Source organism: Schistocerca piceifrons, chromosome 1 (assembly GCF_021461385.2).
Source record: "Schistocerca piceifrons isolate TAMUIC-IGC-003096 chromosome 1, iqSchPice1.1, whole genome shotgun sequence".
NCBI lineage: Eukaryota > Metazoa > Arthropoda > Insecta > Orthoptera > Acrididae > Schistocerca > Schistocerca piceifrons.
In genome coordinates this window covers 757,149,624-757,168,504 of record NC_060138.1, presented here as the reverse complement: position 1 = coordinate 757,168,504, position 18,881 = coordinate 757,149,624, and the positions used below count along the sequence as shown (strand labels likewise).

Below are 18,881 nucleotides of genomic sequence, written 5' to 3'. Positions count from 1 at the left end.
ATCACATCTTGCATTCTCCTTGGCTTCGATTTCACCAGAGAATGTGTTGTTTGCACTGTAAGTTTTTGCCATTCCTCTAGTAGTGTTCTTTAGATCATTTCTATTCGATATCTGATGATTCCACACATTTTTGTCTAGAATATTCAACAAATACTCTATTGAGTTAATGACTGGGAATTGCGGTGGTGTCAGCATCCATCTAGTGTTTTATACAACAGCCACTGCTTTGCATATAGAACTGTATATTTTGGATCATCATCTTGTGTTAAAATATAATCCCTGGAGGACCCACGTTATTCACACTCCTGGGGAGACGTGTTTTTAAGAACTGCATGAATACCTTATGGCCCTTTATTCCATCAGTGAAACACAAACAGCCCAGACCTTTTGGACCCTTGCAGCACCAGGCAAATACTGAACCTCCACCATGTTTAACTGGGGCTGTTGTAATTCTCTCTTCAAGTTGATAATTCTTTCTTCCCCCCCACATCTACTCTTCTATTTGACTTAAACAGCCCAAATCGACTCTCGCCAGTAAACACAACCTTCTTCCAGAAATCAAACTCACAGGATTTATGTTCTATTGCAAATGCAACTTGTTTACTTGTGTTGAATTTATTGATAAATGGTTGCTACAGGCTGTTTAGCCTCCATACACAGCTTAAAAAAGCAAATTTCTTACAGTCTGTGTTGAAACACACTTTCCTGCATGCATCTTGATTGCAGTAGCAAGTTTTAGAGCGCTTAGTTTTGGATTTTTATTGACTTCTCTAAGTAGCTGACGTTTTCCCATCTCGAACAGAACTGCATTACGGCCGCTTCGTGATTGGTTCTCGCAAGTTTTGTTCTCATTAAACATCTGTGCAACAGTCCTCACCCTACTGGTAGGTCTGCAAGTGGTTTCTCAAATTTTTGAAAATATTCTCCTTTTCGAAACACCCTTATGCAAATTTCTCTCTTTTTTTTTATAGTTTCACGACGTTTTGATGTATATTACTTAAATATCACTCAATGGCTACGAAAACAGAGAAGCGACTATCCATTGCAATGGATGAAACACAAGTGCATAAAGGACAGGAAGAATGGTGTGTGTCAGAGCTGCACCAACGTGCGATATTGCTTGCGAGATGTCAACTGGGGAGTGTTTTCAAACAACATGGATTTGTTCACTGATTAAGCAAAATAAGACTCAAAATAGCCCTTTATTTCTAAATAAAGGTATTAATCGATATAAGGAAATAGCTATTGTTTGCCTATTAGCTATATTTTTATGTTTGTGATTGTTATATTGTACGCGATACGATCGGACGAATACTTTTGGAGTCATTATACATCGCCTACGTTCGACCTACTCAGTTGTGTTGATTTGAAGAAATGGATCGGGTGTTTTCTAAAGGAAGAGACACTGCAATGTCTCATCGAACTTAGTTAAAAATGTGAGAGTCACGGAAAAGTGTGAGCAGTGTTTCAGGTGAAACATTTAATGCCTAATGGCACTTCAACACACACACACCAGGTTACTTAGTCGCTGAACAATTTTTCTTTATTATACGAGAGATGTCGAATAACTAATGCAACTCATTTTTTCCTCGGACAATTTCGGTGAAAAATGTAGAATTTGTTGTGGGACATCGTTGAGTATTCCCGCTTAATCTCCCGTAGATTCAAGAAGTTCCGATAAGTGGCGTCGCTAGACGTAGCCTTCAAAATGGCAGCTGTAACGGAGATAGGTTGCAAGAATAGAGCTGTTACTGAGTTGACGGAAAACCAGAGCGTCGCAGATATTCAGAGGCGTTTGCAGAATATCTACGGGGAACTGGCAGTGAACAAGAGCACGGTGAGTCTTTGGGCGAGGCGGGTGTCGTCATTATAACTAGGTAGCCCAAACCTATCCGATCTCCTGTGCTGGTGGAACGTACACATATGTGACTCCTGCAATAATGGAACGTGCAGACATTCTCATTCGAGATGATGGACGGACCATAATCAATCACATCCATGCTCAAATGGACGTCTCTCTTGGTAGTGCTGACATACTCGCCCGCCAGTTTATGGTTGCCCACTGAGTTCCTCGCCACCTAACAGGAGACACAAAGAGCACCGAAGGACCATCTGTGCGGAAATGTTTGCTTATTACGAGGTTGATCGTCACAATTTATTTTCGAAAATCGTCACAGGCAATGAAACATGCGTTCATCACTTTTAACCGGTAACAAAACGGCATTCCAGGCATATCACCTCCTCTTCGAAGAAAAAATTCAAACCCTCACCCTCAGCTGGTCAAGTAATGCGACAGCCTTCTGGGATTCTGAAGCGGCTATTCTGTTTTACATTCTTTCTCATGGTATAACGATCAAATCTGAAGCGTACTGTGCTACCCTCACGAAACTGAAGAAAATACTTAAGCATGGTCGTCGCCTCAAAAGTGCAAATGAACTTCTCCTTCTCCGAGACAACGTAAGGTCTCACCCAAGTCCGCGCATCCAAGAGAAGCTCACAAATCTTCATTGGACTGTTCTTCCTCATCCACCTTACTGCCCGGATCTCGCACCTTCCGACTTCCATCTGTTTATCCTAATGAAAGATGCACTCCCTAGGAAGCAGTGCGTGTAGGATGGGGAAGTTATTGATGCATTAAGATGATGGCTCCGGCATCGACCATTAGAGTAGTACTATGCGGGCACAAAGGCCCTGCCAGTAAGGTGGCGCAAGGCTGTCGCACTGAACGGAGACTGTGTTGAAAAATGGGGTTTTGTAGACAAAAGACTGGGGAATACTGCAGTGGATTGGAATCCTGAAGAAACAATATCTGCTTTCACAAAAAAAAAAAAAAAAAAAAAAAAAAAAAAAAAAAAAAAAAAAAAAAGAAAAAAAAAATATTTTGCGTTACTTATTGAACGCCCCTCGTAAGCGAATGCTATTTATTTATTTTTTCAGTTCTCTTTTAGCTACTGGACATCCTCTTTAATGGGAGCAAAAGAAAACATGTATTCTCAGCCCATTTCAGTTGAACTCGTTGTCTTCAGTTATGAATACGCAAGTCGCCACGTGTGCACTGTTGAGTTTTGATTCCTTTAAGGGCACCTCATTTAAGAACTTGATATCTCTTTTTACAAGATTTTAGCAACAGCATTATATTGCGATGGTGATATGACAGCGCGTGGTTGTACGTCTTTTCTTTCTGAGTATTTACCGTTCTTGAATCTTAAACTACTCTTCTGGTCGTGTCATGTCTGACAGGTGAAACGTCCCACTGGTACCTTTCTCCATTTCTTAGACCTGTACCGATGAGAACGAACAGCAATCGGTGTGTAAGTTTTCTTAGAGAGAAACGATTCCAAGACACGTCCTACGTAATTTTCCGGCATGTGGTGTCAAATACGATGTCATTAAACTGTGAGTCTACCTCTCGCAGCAGTACTAGTAGCGAAACAAGGAACGTTGCTTTATATGTGTGAGTTTTGTAATGAAACTGTTTTCGTATTTAGCTATAGGGTTTCTGTGTATATTGTGAGAAATAGTCTAAGAGAAAGGAACAGTACGTTATCTTTTCAGAGACTAATTAGGTACCCTCTCCAGAAAAGACGAGAGGGAATATTTGGTTTGTTCTTGACGTGAATTGGTCGTATTTTCAGCGGGACGTAGACCTGCTGCCCAACGTTCTGCAGAAGGTCGACACGGTGATCGTGGACCTTGAGACCTGCCGCGCCGCCTACGCCCCCGGAGACCCCGTATACGAGAGCCACATCTGCGAGGAGGTGCCGCAACCGGGCAAGGGCGCCTGCAACGTGAGTACGCCACAAATATCTGCTGATATCTGACACGTTCTTGTGATCATGAGTTATGACTGCTCTGAGAGGCAATGGTGAAGGTTGGGGGATGTTAAGATGGTTCACCAAACTCAGTTTGTAGGAGAAGAGTGAAGAAGGAGCCACTGGTTCCGAAAGCTTGATGGTTTCAATACATTTATATGAGTGTTCTACCACTTTTTGGTCAGTAGATTTTTCTTATCCATCCAATTACTTTACATCCGTTTAGTAAGTTGTGATTGCAAAATAATGACATAAATTATTTACAGAAGAATGGGAAAACTGATTGCCGCTGACCTGTCGGGTGATGAGTTTGTGGTTTGAGAAATGCAGGAACAATCAAGGCAATACTGACCCTATACCTTACCTTAGAAGATGTTCAAGAAAGGCAAACCCGCATTTATAGATTTAAACAAAAATTTTACATTTTGACTGGAATATGCTGTTTGAAATTTTGAGGCTAGCAGGGGTAAAATAGAGGGAATGGAAGATTATCTACAATGTATATACAAGAAACTGTATTGCAGTTACAAGAGATTAAAGACATGAGAGGGAAGCAGGTTACGGTGGGAGTGAGACAGGATTGTAGCATTTTCTCAGTGTTATTCAATCTGTACATTGAGCAAGCAGTAAAGGATTTCAAGGAGAAATTTGGAAACTGAATGAAAAGTTCAATTAATATAGCCGTAAGCTGTCAAAATTGCCGCTCTGCAAGTGATGGAATACGTAGTTACCCGCAGAATTCAGTGTATACTTTAACACGTATAGACGGACAGTGGTTTACAACAAATAATTTTTAACACTGAATGCAACATACACGGGTTGAACAAAAAATATGGAACCACCACGTACACATTATTACGTCTAATATGTGGTAGGAAACTCATTGGCAAACAAAATAGGGATGGTGGTTATCGCTGAATCAACTGGTTTTATTATATTGTTTTTTCCTGCTCCAGTTTAATCTGATTGTTAAACCACTCATAATAACCGATTATCGGGTTTTTGCTACTATCATTACCTGCAATAAATGTAGAAATCGGACAAAGACTGAAAAAACTGAGTCTCTCAGTTTCAAGATACATAGAATCAAAATATTAAATTAAATAGGCAAGTAAAAGAGAACTTCGTCCACCGTTCGCTGCTATTCCCAAAGAGTGACAATTGGTTGAATACTAGTTGAAATTATCACTATATTAATTTTGATTCTTATTTTCTGAAACTCTGCTGAAAAATCATGATGTAACCAGGGATCGTATAAGTATTTGGGCATTGCGAATAGTCAACGCTAAAGGACAAAAATGGAGGTTGAAGAAATCTGTTTTTCATGTTAATTTGTCCGTTTTCAAGGGCTACAAACAGGTAAGCGCATATTATGTACACACTGGCAGTTGATCAGCTACCTTATATTTTACTGTGCATTATGAGTGTTCACTCGTTAAGTTTTTAATGCATTACTGTTACCGTAATCTCTTTCCTCTTTCATGAATTCACAGAAATAGCAGACAAATCTGACTTCTTCCTGCACTATCAAAGGCCTTAGAATATATAGTGCATGACCAGTTCACCAACTACCTAACTACTAACAACCTGCTAGACGAATACCAATCAGGTTTCCGTAAACATCACAGCACAACATCCGCACTGATGAAGGTGACAGATGACCTGAAACTTGCCATGGACAGACAAGAAGCGACTATCATTTGCTTCTTAGATTTCAATACTGATCTCGATGCAATATCAAAATGGGCACAGGACATAGGACTAAAACTAAACGCATCTAAAACCCAAGCGGTACTTGTTGGTCACTCTAAGCTCATTAGCCCAAAACATCGGGAGTCATTACCATCTCCTATCCTAAATGGAACAATTATCAACTTCTGTCCCTCAGCAAAGAGTTTAGGAGTAATAATAGATGAAAATCTAAATTGGACAGAGCACGTAACTGCAGTGTGCAAAAAAGCATCAGCATCCCTTCATGTCCTACAAAAATATAAAAAAACTCTTTCCTTTCGATCTGAAAAAGACATTAGTACAAACGCTTATACCTCCAATCATTGACTACAGCGATATTATCCTACAAGGCCTCTCTCAGGAAAACTCACGACGTCTGGAACTGGTCATGAATGCCTGCGTCCGATATATCTGTGACGTTCGACTTTTTTTATCACATTTCACCAGCATATGCCAAATTGTCCTGGCTGCGTGCAGACAAACGCAGAGATTTCCATACACACTGTCTCATCAACTGCCTTATAAATGTACACTGTTCCTCATATCTCTCCTCGTTCTTAACACTTACGTCGGAACAACTTGACAGAAACACACGTTCCCATTATAATAAAATCCTCTCTGTTCCACTGCATCGATCAGTCACCTTCTCCATTACAGTAGCGGGAACCCGACTATGGAATAACCTCCCTCGTTATGTTAGAGAACTTAAAAACATGTTCGGCTTCAAAAAACAGTTATTGACGTATCTACTTAAGCAACAGTAATGCCTTCCTCTGTACATGAATGCACTTCACGTCATTACTTCCCTCTTTCCCCCTCCTTAAAACTCCCTCCCCCAAAACTCGCTATACTAGTAAACATCTACTTTACACATCAAGATATTAATGTACATCTGCACAAATCTTCATTACTATCGCTAATTTTTCTCATGTTTATCATTATTATTTGATTTTTTTACTGTTACTATTATTGCTTTTATCATAATTTGTATGTATAGCCCCTGTTGTAAAAATACTGCCAGTACTTACTTTATTAGGCCTTAGTCATTACTCTTTATTCATATTGCGACTAGAGTAATCTAATTTTCTTATTTAAAGTATTGTCATGATGTAACTCTGATGTGTGAAATGCTGCATGTGTAAAACACTGGTCCGATGTAAGAGAGGGTCTGATGGCCCTCATCTGATCAGGTTAAATAAATAAATAAATAAATAAATATTAGTTGCTCGGCGATATTCTTATTAAAATAGCACCTACCGCTTATCACATTTTCTGTAGTAACACAATATTTCAAAGTAAGACAAATCTTACGTATAAAAATTTCTTTCTGTTTTTTAGAAAGGTTTATTTAAAAACGAAAAAGTTTTGCACTGTTGCTATGGCTTATTGATATTCTGGGTTTTTATTCGGTTATTAGTAAGAAATAAATAAAATATATTATAATCGAGAACAAACATACGCAGAGGAATACCCGTTATTCGGAACTAAAATACGGGTATGGGATTCAACCAGTCGGTTTTTCCCATCCCTGATTTACAGAAGCTTCCATTCTTGCCAGAATAGATAAATAAAGGATCTGCATGGTTTTCAAGAAAATCTTATGCCATTCTTCCTACAGAATAGTGTCAAGTTCAGGTGACAATGAGGGAGGTGAAAAGCGATCACACGAACTTCTCTCCAGATTAGTCCACAAAGGCTCAGCCACATAGAAATCTGGTCACTGTAGTGACCAGGGAGATGCGACACTTCACCTTCGTCCTCACAACACCAGTTTTGGACGATGTGAGCTGTGTGAACAGGAGTTTTGTTGTCTTGGAACGTAGCATCACCACTGCGGAACAAATATTGTATCATGGGATGTACCTGATCGGCCTAAACGATCATATAACCCTTTCCATTAGAGCGAACTTGCAGTGCAAGCGCCGGCCGGAGTGGCCGTGCGGTTATAGGCGCTTCAGTCTGGATCCGCGTGACCGCTACGGTCGCAGGTTCGAATCCTGCCTCGGGCATGGATGTGTGTGATGTCCTTAGGTTAGTTAGGTTTAAGTAGTTCTAAGCTCTAGGGGACTGATGACCACAGTAGTTAAGTCCCATAGTGCTCAGAGTCATTCATTTGCAGTGCAAGCATGACGTCTGTGCAATAGCACGATGTGGCAACCGAAATCATTCCTGAACTGGCGCAATGATTCACTCTCGCGACTTAAATTCAGTCAGAAGCTGCAAACGGTATGCGATAAAACTCATTCAACCACATGATTTTTTTCCATTGCTCCGCACTCCAAGTTTTATGGCTTGGGCACCACCATTTCCTGTTATAGGCAATTACTTCACTGAACAGTCGTTATGGAATTCCTGCCCGACTTCCAATTTCCTGCTTACAGAGTTCTAGTCGTGCTTTGTTGGTGTTGACATGGTTCGCGATGCGACATTCAGGCCGCAATGACTTTTGCTGGTGTCGTTACAATTCTCTTCCATGAGCATGTGTTATAATCACTCTACACACACTTTCGTTCGCGTTGTGACGTAGCGGATGATATTTTTCCGCTTTCGCGATATGCGGTATAAATCTTGGATACGGTGACTCTTCAAATACCAAACAGTTCGTCAACCAAGGTTACGGAAGCTCCCACCATACGAGAACCAACCATTTGCCCACGTTCTAATTTACTTCATAGAACTATTCACAACTATACAGAACGTTGTTCTGACCACCACTGACACTCGCAACGTATTGAAGACATTGCAACAGATGCCGCTCTTCTCAAATTCAACGGCGTAACCTACAGGCTTGGCTAGCAACGGCATTTACGTTCAAGCATGCATTTCTCGCCGTTTTTTCCCTATTTTTGTCCAACTCCTGTACATTCCACAGACAGAGAGGACGAAAGGAAAGTCGCATACGAATGTCGTTCTCAACATATTAAGTATTTTGCATCAGCTCAAGAAAGTCGCACCCCTTTCCTCCTATTAAAAAACGAAAGCAAAACAAAACTAGGGATAATCTGTCACAGAGAGAGCAAAGAGTTCGAAGAAATTAGCACCCAGGACTTCCCTTCAAGTTGAGAAGTACTCTACAGGTGGCAACAGGACTGACACCGAACAATGTTTCGGCAGCCTGAATGGACGTTGTAGCCGGATTAGGAATCTTGCAAAGTGCTGGGGAAATGGAAATTATTTTTACATTATCATTAATCATTAATTTTCCGTAACAGGACATACAGATACACTGGATGACTCCTTGTTGATTTCGAGGAATAATGGAGAACGGTAAATTTATCAATTTGATATAATGGACCGTGGTTCGCAAATGACCGACTCGAAACTTACAAGCGAATAACGCTCTGATGCTTGTGAGAGATGACATCTGTTACTGCAATTTTTTTGCGTTCAATAGCTGGGGAGGAACAAAACAAGAAAAACATGTCCAGTTAACATGGGCTCGAAAATCAATACCCTAAGGGCCGTGTGTGGTGTCACCGCCAGACACCACACTTGCTAGGTGGTAGCTTTAAATCGGCCGCGGTCCATTAGTACATGTCGGACCCGCGTGTCGCCACTGTCAGTGATCGCAGACCGAGCGCCACCACACGGCAGGTCTCGAGAGACTTACTAGCACTCGCCCCAGTTGTACGGACGACTTAGCTAGCGATGCAACACTGACGAAGCCTCGTTTAATTGCAGAGAAGATAGTTAGAATAGCCTTCAGCTAAGTCAATGGCTACGACCTCGCAAGGCGCCATAGCAATTCATAGTTATCGTATGAAGCATGCCTCATCAAGAACGATGTATACAAATGATGGATTAAAGTATTCCAGCAGCTACGTACTTTTCTTTATAGCATTCATTACGTATCCTGTTTCAGACCTCACGCCATCCTGCGTGAGCTTATAGCGTGCATTTCTGCCTTCCCTAGCTATATAACACCGTGAGCACTTAACTCTGCTGTTGTTAAATAACAGCCCTTCTACTGAACAAATGCTCATAGTTTTTAAGACATACACTCCTGGAAATTGAAATAAGAACACCGTGAATTCATTGTCCCAGGAAGGGGAAACTTTATTGACACATTCCTGGGGTCGGATACATCACATGATCACACTGACAGAACCACAGGCACATAGACACAGGCAACAGAGCATGCACAATGTCAGCACTAGTACAGTGTATATCCACCTTTCGCAGCAATGCAGGCTGCTATTCTCCCATGGAGACGATCGTAGAGATGCTGGATGTAGTCCTGTGGAACGGCTTGCCATGCCATTTCCACCTGGCGCCTCAGTTGGACCAGCGTTCGTGCTGGACGTGCAGACCGTGTGAGACGACGCTTCATCCAGTCCCAAACATGCTCAATGGGGGACAGATCCGGAGATCTTGCTGGCCAGGGTAGTTGACTTACACCTTCTAGAGCACGTTGGGTGGCACGGGATACATGCGGACGTGCATTGTCCTGTTGGAACAGCAAGTTCCCTTGCCGGTCTAGGAATGGTAGAACGATGGGTTCGATGCCGGTTTGGATGTACCGTGCACTATTCAGTGTCCCCTCGACGATCACCAGTGGTGTACGGCCAGTGTAGGAGATCGCTCCCCACACCATGATGCCCGGTGTTGGCCCTGTGTGCCTCGGTCGTATGCAGTCCTGATTGTGGCGCTCACCTGCAGGGCGCCAAACACGCATACGACCGTCATTGGCACCAAGGCAGATGCGACTCTCTTCGCTGAAGACGACACGTCTCCATTCGTCCCTCCATTCACGCCTGTCGCGACACCACTGGAGGCGGGCTGCACGATGTTGGGGCGTGAGCGGAAGACGGCCTAACGGTGTGCGGGACCGTAGCCCAGCTTCATGGAGACGGTTGCGAATGGTCCTCGCCGATACCCCAGGAGCAACAGTGTCCCTAATTTGCTGGGAAGTGGCGGTGCGGTCCCCTACGGCACTGCGTAGGATCCTACGGTCTTGGCGTGCATCCGTGCGTCGCTGCGGTCCGGTCTCAGGTCGACGGGCACGTGCACCTTCCGCCGACCACTGGCGACAACATCGATATACTGTGGAGACCTCACGCCCCACGTGTTGAGCAATTCGGCGGTACGTCCACCCGGCCTCCCGCATGCCCACTATACGCCCTCGCTCAAAGTCCGTCAACTGCACATACGGTTCACGTCCACGCTGTCGCGGCATGCTACCAGTGTTAAAGACTGCGATGGAGCTCCGTATGCCACGGCAAACTGGCTGACACTGACGGCGGCGGTGCACAAATGCTGCGCAGCTAGCGCCATTCGACGGCCAACACCGCGGTTCCTGGTGTGTCCGCTGTGCCGTGCGTGTGATCATTGCTTGTACAGCCCTCTCGCAGTGTCCGGAGCAAGTATAGTGGGTCTGACACACCGGTGTCAATGTGTTCTTTTTTCCATTTCCAGGAGTGTACATTTTAGAGCCCACGTATGCTAGATAATTTTTTATTGCATTGGTCCATACTACCTCCTCCCAAAATATGGAAAGCATAGAGCTTGCAGTAGCACAGATCCACTGTCTGAGGTCTCAGAACTTTTCCCGCTTTTAACTGTCAAGGCTGTCGTTTCCGGATTAGGTTTCCTTACTTCAAATTGGTACCTTTAAGCTTCTCCATCATACCTGAAAGTCTGTCACATTATCACTGAACCACCGTGTACGTCGATGATAAGTAATGCCTTCAAGGAAGTCCCCACTCCAGTTTGTAACAAACGCAGAAAATATTGCATATTTTCATGCAGAGAACTTGAGAAGTGGCAAAAGTCCTTCTAGTGAAAGTGATCCGCCGGCGTCAGCATACCTGTACGTAGAAAGTGAGACAGTAGATAGTTAATTTCATAGAACTTAATGAACGCCAAAATCATGCAGGATTAATGCCTTATTTGGCAATACATATACTACAATGACTGATACGGAAAGTTCTAAACGGAAACGCAGGACAGTCTGTAAGACTAGACTAGACTGTAAGACTAGAGACCGCCAGCCTCTCCCAAATTAAGTGTTCCGCATCCCTTGTTTTAAGTAGCCTACACAAATCGCCCTCTCTGTTCTTTAAACCATTTGTGCAGAAAATTCGTAACCTCTGACAGCTTCTAGCTGAAATCTATTACAGAAATGAATTAGAATTTCTCTTTTCGCATTTCTGCTTCCAAGCCCACACACTTCCTTAACCCTTCCTTCTATTGCCTCACCCATTTCCGCCTCCCAGTCTCTCAGGATATTACATTATCATCTCTTTTACATAGTGAATAGCGTGTGGAATATTTTAGTATACTTACTTTATCTCTTGATCTTCCGCTTGTGGCGTCGGCATGTATACCTGAACTTTTGTTCCTGGCGTTGGTTGACGTCGATTCTGACGAGAGCAAACCTATCACTGAACTGCTCATTGTAACTCACTCTCTGGCCTACATTCCTATTAATAACGTATCTTCCTTGCGTTATATGATTTTGTGCTGCTGTCTATACTACCTCATATTCATCTGACTAGGAATCAGTTCCATTTCATTCAACTCATCGCCGTTATATGTACATAGATTAGATGTTTTCTTTCTCTTTCAAGGTGAGACACTGGACGAAATTTCAAATGTTAGATATTAGGGGTTGCGACATCAACTTAAATATCGGTAACGATGTGTAGAATAAAACCAACAAATTTCAGCACATATGTGTAATTTAAAATAAAACTTTAAGGACATGACGAGGAAAGACACTAAGTCTTGCGCTATGTAGTGAATCCTGGACTAAAAAAATCAATTGTAGTGTCTAATGAAGTGAAATATGTAAAAAGTTGATCAGGAAATGATCTTACGATAACAAAGGAGAATGTACGAGAAGAATTAGGAATATTTAATTTAAACGACAAAGTGCAAGAATGAAATGAAGACTGGAGGCAAACGTATGGAAGAAGATAAAATTTCTGTCAGTGAAAACAAATACAAGTCCTCAGGAAAAAGAGACATTCGAGAGGAGAACAGTCTTAAAAATGTGAAGTCTGAAGGGCAATCCTACCATGAATTGTTCAAAGCACACTCATGTTCATAAAAAATATCTTGAAAGACTAGAGATAGGACGTTAATTTTCAGAGGACATGAAAATTAGTATGTTCTGCGGAACTGATTAGCCTCCCAACCATATCGGCCCGGGGATTCAAGTTCTACATCAATATCTTGGCGCAATTCCACCCACGGGTAAATTGTGCCTGCGGCTCTCGATGTCGTTATAAACCGACAGTAATGGATCAGTATGGCTTGACCAGACGTGCAGGATGCCTCACAGATGTATGCGTGAAGCGTACCGTCAAATCAGTGCGTTTGGAAGAGGGCGCGTTATTGGCAAGAGAGAATGTGATGCATCCATCCGGGAAACTGCTGCTCGTGTGGGATGAAGTGTTTCTGCAGTGCAATGGGTGTCTGCAGAATGGTTCACTGCAGGCCGCAGGCCGCAGGCCGCACTACCCAGACCATCCCCTGAGAAGATCGACACCTTATCCGAAAGTCATTGCAGGACAGACCTGCGTCCTCCTCGGCTCTGGCGAAACAGCGGAACATTGCAACATACCGTGACACTCCGTCGTCGTTTATTACGGTACGGGCTACGTGCATGTTGTCCACTTCTCAACCCATCTTTGACGAATCTGTAGAAGCATGTCAGACGTCAATAGTATATGCAAGGGTAGCATTCATCTCACGCTATGTGAGGAGAACCCTATGTCATAGTGATGTAACGCTACGTCATCGTGACGTAAATAAACCTAAATCGGCTTCATGAGTACGTATATAGATCTTTGCAGTTGTAGCACAGAGGTTCCACCGACAACGTGAAAGCTAAATGAAAATAGACGTGTACAAACGAAGTTACAGCAGTTGTGTGGTATGCTCATCCCAGCTGAATTAGTTATTAAGCTGGAATCCTAACAATTTCGGATGTTATTGTGTGTTTCTTGAACATAATGAATGTCTGTACAAAGGAACCATAACGAAAGTAAAGAAAGAAACGCTTGCAGTAATTTTTTTTATATCCTATGAGTCGCCCATAAATCATATGGACAGAAACATGAAATAATTAATTATTAAGCTGTAATCAAATGAATTTGGGATGTTATTGGATATTTCATGAACATAACGAGAGTAAAAAAAAGTTTGTAGTTATTTTTAAAAAATCCCATGAATCGTGCATGATTGTGTCGACAGAAACGTGAAATAATTAATTATTAAGCTGTAATCCCAAGGATGTGAGATGTTATTGTCTGTTTCATGAACGTAATGAATATCTGAACGAAGGAACCATAACCACAACGAAAGTCAAAAACGCGAGTAGTCATTTAAAAAAAAAATCCGATTAACTGTTCATAAATCACATGGATAGAAGCGTGAAATAGGGAGAAATTAAAGTGTTCCATATTTTTATAAAATCCAATGGATTGTACATAATTCTTCTGGGCAGAAACGTTAAACCGAGAAATTAATGTGGTTCCAAAGATAAATCCGATTGTTGCTCGAATTTTAATTTTGCCTTCATGTTGCAGATCAACTCAGAAAATTTTTCTCTTCAGAAATAAATTATTATTGATGATTATAATGTATAATGTAACCTGTTAAAAACACTTGTCGTATTTTATATGCTGTATACTGTGAAAAAACAACGATATTTCGTCTATAATTCTTGCTCACATTTCAATATTTAAGCAGTATCAACTATTAAAAAGTAAGTTTTCTAGTAGTTGCCAACTGATGTTGAACAGTGTCTGTCACAATTGGTGAGCTACTTGACAAAATAACATCAACAGCCCACAGTTTTTAGCAGCACTAAGTGATGTTTCATATACGATAGTGGAATATTGTCTTTGATTATTCTCTTAATAGACATGGTATAAATTTTGGTGGTGTCTGGCATGATTACTACAGCTATTTCCATATTGCCTAAGAATCATACAAACAGTAGCTGAAAATGGCGACAGCACTCACTGCTTTCAGTTGCTTAAAATGCTGGCAAACGTGACTTGCATGTCATTGTTTTTTCACAGTATACAACGTATAAATAAAAATAATGACGTGTTATAACAGGTCAGTATATTATAATCATCCGCAATAATTTATTTCTGAAGAGCACAAGTTTCTGTGCTGATCTACAGCATGAGGGAAAAATAAAAATTCCTGCCAAATTCGGAATTATCGTTGGAACCACATTAATTTCTCAGTTTAACGTTTCTGCCCAGAAGAATTACGTACAATCCATTGGCTTTTATAAAAATACGAAACACTTTAATTTCTCTCTATTTCACGTTTCTATTCACATGATTTATGCACAATTAATCGGACTTTTTTTATAAATGGCTACTCGCTTCTTTTGACTTTCGTTGTGGTTATGGTTCTTCGTTCAGACATTCATTACATCAAGAAACAAACAATAACATCCAAAATAGTTGAGATTACAGCTTAATCAGTAATTCAACTGGGATGAGCATACCACACAACTGCTGTAACTTCGATTGTACATGTCTGCTTACGTTATTGGTGCAACCTCTGTGGTTCAACTGCAAAGATCGATAGACGTACTCATGAAGTCGATTTAGCTTCATTTACGTCACGATGACATAGCGTTACGTTACTATGACGTAGGGTCCTCCGCACCTAGCATGAGATGAATGCTACCCTATATGGAACGACGTGACTGTAGAGAGGAAAGTCATCAAACAGTGTTTTCGGACGAATCCAGATTCTACTTGTTTAAAAAATGATGGCAGCATTTTGGTTCGCGCATACAGGGGGAGCGGATCACAGTGACTGCATTCATACAAGGCATACAACGCTCGAGGCCTTATGGTGTGGGATGGTATTGTGTACTACCACAAAACTGCAGAATGGCGGCCGTCAGCTGTAAAGTTAAGATTAGACGCTACACATGTTTGTTCCTTAATCAAACGTCAGGAACCAACGGACCAAACTGCCGAGCAATAACCAAGCAATCAAAACTGACTTCATAGCGGAGCTTCCTCGTACGACCGCGTGAAGCGTTGCAGCTTCGCCGCCAGCACAGATCTTGTGGGAGTCAGCGCACTGGGTTAGTCCAGAACGGTATACCAGGAGTGGCCGGTCTGGTAGCATGTTCCCCTACTTCTGAGAATTTTTCCATTCATTTCCGCTCGGGCGCCATGTGGCAAATTACGCAAAACTGAAATCATTAAGTCATAATGGGGAGATAACATCACAATTGACATTAATGCCTGATGTACCTCACGGAAGTATAATAGGACTGTTATTATTCACGAAATGTGTATACCTGACAGTTGCGATTTTACCTTCCTCACGCGTTACACAATGCAACCTCCGCCACATACCATATGAATGGCTTAAAATTACAGCTGTAATTCCTTCTCCCATCAACTGTGAGGCTTGATCTACATGAAGTTTTCCATAGGAAAATACAAAGCATCAATCTAAAGTCAATGTCGGCTTTATCTATTTCATTAGTAAATCAGCTATGGAGTGACAGATTTATGACGTCGTGTAAAAATATCTGTGAGGAAGATTGCAGTAGCCGAATGTCCCTCACCAATGATAAATTAGTAGCAATACTAGGAGTATCCCAGATTTTAATTCCTTAGCGGTCTCCTGCACGTACTTGAATTTCAGTGATGTATAATTTAGAACCAAAGGATGGATATGCTACGTGCAGGTGACTTCAGACAATGTCCCACCTCCCACTACTGTTTCCCTAGTTGTACTCAATGGAGATAATCTTTCTTGCTGACGCTGTGCTAGGAATCATTTGACCATTCATAGTTTGGTACTGATCTAAACACCATTTCTACCTTGCGCTGCATCTCATGGATTAGTCCGGAGAGTATTCACAATGTCAGGAGGTTACAGCGGCTGATCCCACGGTATGTCAACAGCCTCAGTCGCAGCGGTGATACTGCTGGCATCTGAAACCGTTTGCAGTACATCTCCCCACAAATCTTTGAACAATATTGGTTTTCTTCGTATCCTAGGGAAGCATGCTTTTGCTATGCAAGGAAATAGTGAGGCAAAGTTTTCACGCTGATCGTTTTGTGTTGTATGAGAGTGGGGCACTCCCCTCAGCAGTTACGACCTACTGCCCGTTTTTTCTTCGTTCTTAGCGTAGTACAGTTTATACGTCTGTTTCCTTACACCTTGTGGACGTCGTGTGTGCAGGGTGACTCCGGCAGCCCGATGGAGGTGGACGGGGAGGTGGTGGGGCTGGCCTCGTGGCAGCAGGGCTGCGGCCTGCAGGGCTACCCCACCGTCTACACCAGGGTCTCCGCCTTCATCGACTGGATCGAAGAAAACAAGAAATGACCGCACGCAATCTGACTGAGGATTGCGCATTTCCTACAACAACAATAAAGTAGATAGCGCAACATGAATTCCGCTTGTTTCCATTTCTTTAGCTATGTGGGCTACTACTTGGTGTAAGATTTTTCCTGTATCTTCGTATCAACGCTTTGTCAAATTTCTTACAACTTTCAAATGTTTTTCTCGAAATGAAAGCGAGATGAAAGCTTATACGTCAGCTCTAGAATCCTTCCAGAGTGATTGACGACGAAATCCCTTTGACAACAAAACTACGAAAACTGTTTATTTTTTAAGGTTCGATCTGTCACTAAATGGAAACCACAGTGCAAAAATTGAGAAATGTTTTATTTGTAACATTTATCTACAACTTCCTGATGTTTTCCACAAAGTAGCCGGGCGCTAATAACCTCGGCGTTGAGTGCCCGTAAGCTCCGAACACACATAGGCACAAAGTCGCCAAGCGGACTTAAATATTTGACGTTGCCATATGAGCAACAGAAGAGTAAGCAATCAAAGACCTTAAACCAATGTGACGAAAACAAATCTAACAACGCGTTACCAGCAATCCAATACCCTCGTCAAAGAAGGCAGCCGCCTACCCTTTCCACCACTCCTCTACGCTGGTCTGCTGCTCGTTGCCTGTGTCAAAATGCGTTTCTCGTAGTCTTTGGCTCATACGAGTTAAGAGACGAAAATCAGAGGGAGCAAAGTCCGGGCTGTATGGTGCGCGATCAGATACTTCCCATCGAAGAGACTGCAGCAGGGTATTTGTTGCAGCTACTTCAAAGTTCCTGTACCAATGCCACACTTTGCTGTTATGCGAGGCAGGTTATTGTAGGCTGCATGAAACCAAGAACCAGATAGCGCACTTGGCGGGAGACACAGTCGTTCTAGGCATCTTTATGTGCTAACTGTGCACCCAGAGCTGGCCGTTGGTGGCCGAGCGGTTCTAGACGCTTCAGTCAGGAACCGCACGACCGTACGGTCGCAGGTTCGAATCCTGCCTCGGACATGGATGTGTGTGATGTCCTTAGGTTGGTTAGGTTTAAGTAGTTCTAAGTTATAGGGGACTGATGACCTCAGATTTTATTTTTTATTTATTTATTTATTTATTTGTGCACCCAGAGATGAAAAAAGTGGAGTGATGCGATTGATAGACGTGCTAGAGACACTGTGCGACATAACTGCGCAAAGCTTCATCGGATTTGAAGTGCGGTTTTAATTTCCCAACCGATCGGACATTGAAGAAAAAGCCGTCATACCAAAATTTATTTTGAACCTTCCAGGCATATTAAAACTGTGTACCAGACCGTGACTTGAACGTGAGACCTTTGCCTTCGTGGGCAAGTGCTGTATCGACTGATCTATGGAACCATGAACCGTCCGCCAGGATGTGTCAGATCTGCATACCCTCCACTTCAGAGCGAAAATTAGTTGTGGTTAAAATTACTTTATTACAAAATAACACTCAGCGTTTGAATCTTAGTTTTCGGAAATCTATTTACACAGGTTTTAATGAAATAATTTTAGCAACAAATGTATACATTTTGTAGAATTATCATTAGCTGTGTCTCATCGTCGCCTCTTCACAAAGCAGGCTCGACGTAGTTCGAAGGTGGCACACTGCGAACGTTCGAATTAGCTTCACTCCCTAGGGTTGCACTTTACACATGATGGAGATTTAATGAACATTTCGTTGCGACATAATACAGTTTCATAGAGTTTTAAGACGCAGAGAGCAAACAACAACGTAATTTATACGTGAACTACCACACTGTAAGAGTACACGCATCATCATAAGACAACAGAAACCACATAGCATAGGTAGGGTACTTATACCTACATGGAAACTGGAAAAGTGGAGGATTTCTGCAGTAATCTCGAATGTCGAGTTACCTCTTCTGCTATGGTCCATAAAAGGTTATCTCTATTAATAATAAATAAATAATACTCTTGTGATGGGAATGTTATCAGAAATCTGAAATCGAAGTACGTTGCTCTCATTTCTGTAGT

General features: G+C 42.1%; 1 protein-coding gene across 1 annotated transcript in view; it reads left to right on the top strand.

Moving 5' to 3' along the window:
* The window catches only part of LOC124774889 (mite allergen Der f 3-like), a 98,775-nt gene extending 81,904 nt beyond the window's left edge, over nt 1-16,871 (top strand). Inside the window, exons 6-7 of the mRNA XM_047249550.1 lie at nt 3,636-3,788; nt 16,728-16,871. Coding sequence (XP_047105506.1) covers nt 3,636-3,788; nt 16,728-16,871 — 297 coding nt within the window. The remainder of the gene's footprint in view (nt 1-3,635; nt 3,789-16,727) is intronic.
* Nucleotides 16,872-18,881: the final 2,010 nt, after the last annotated feature.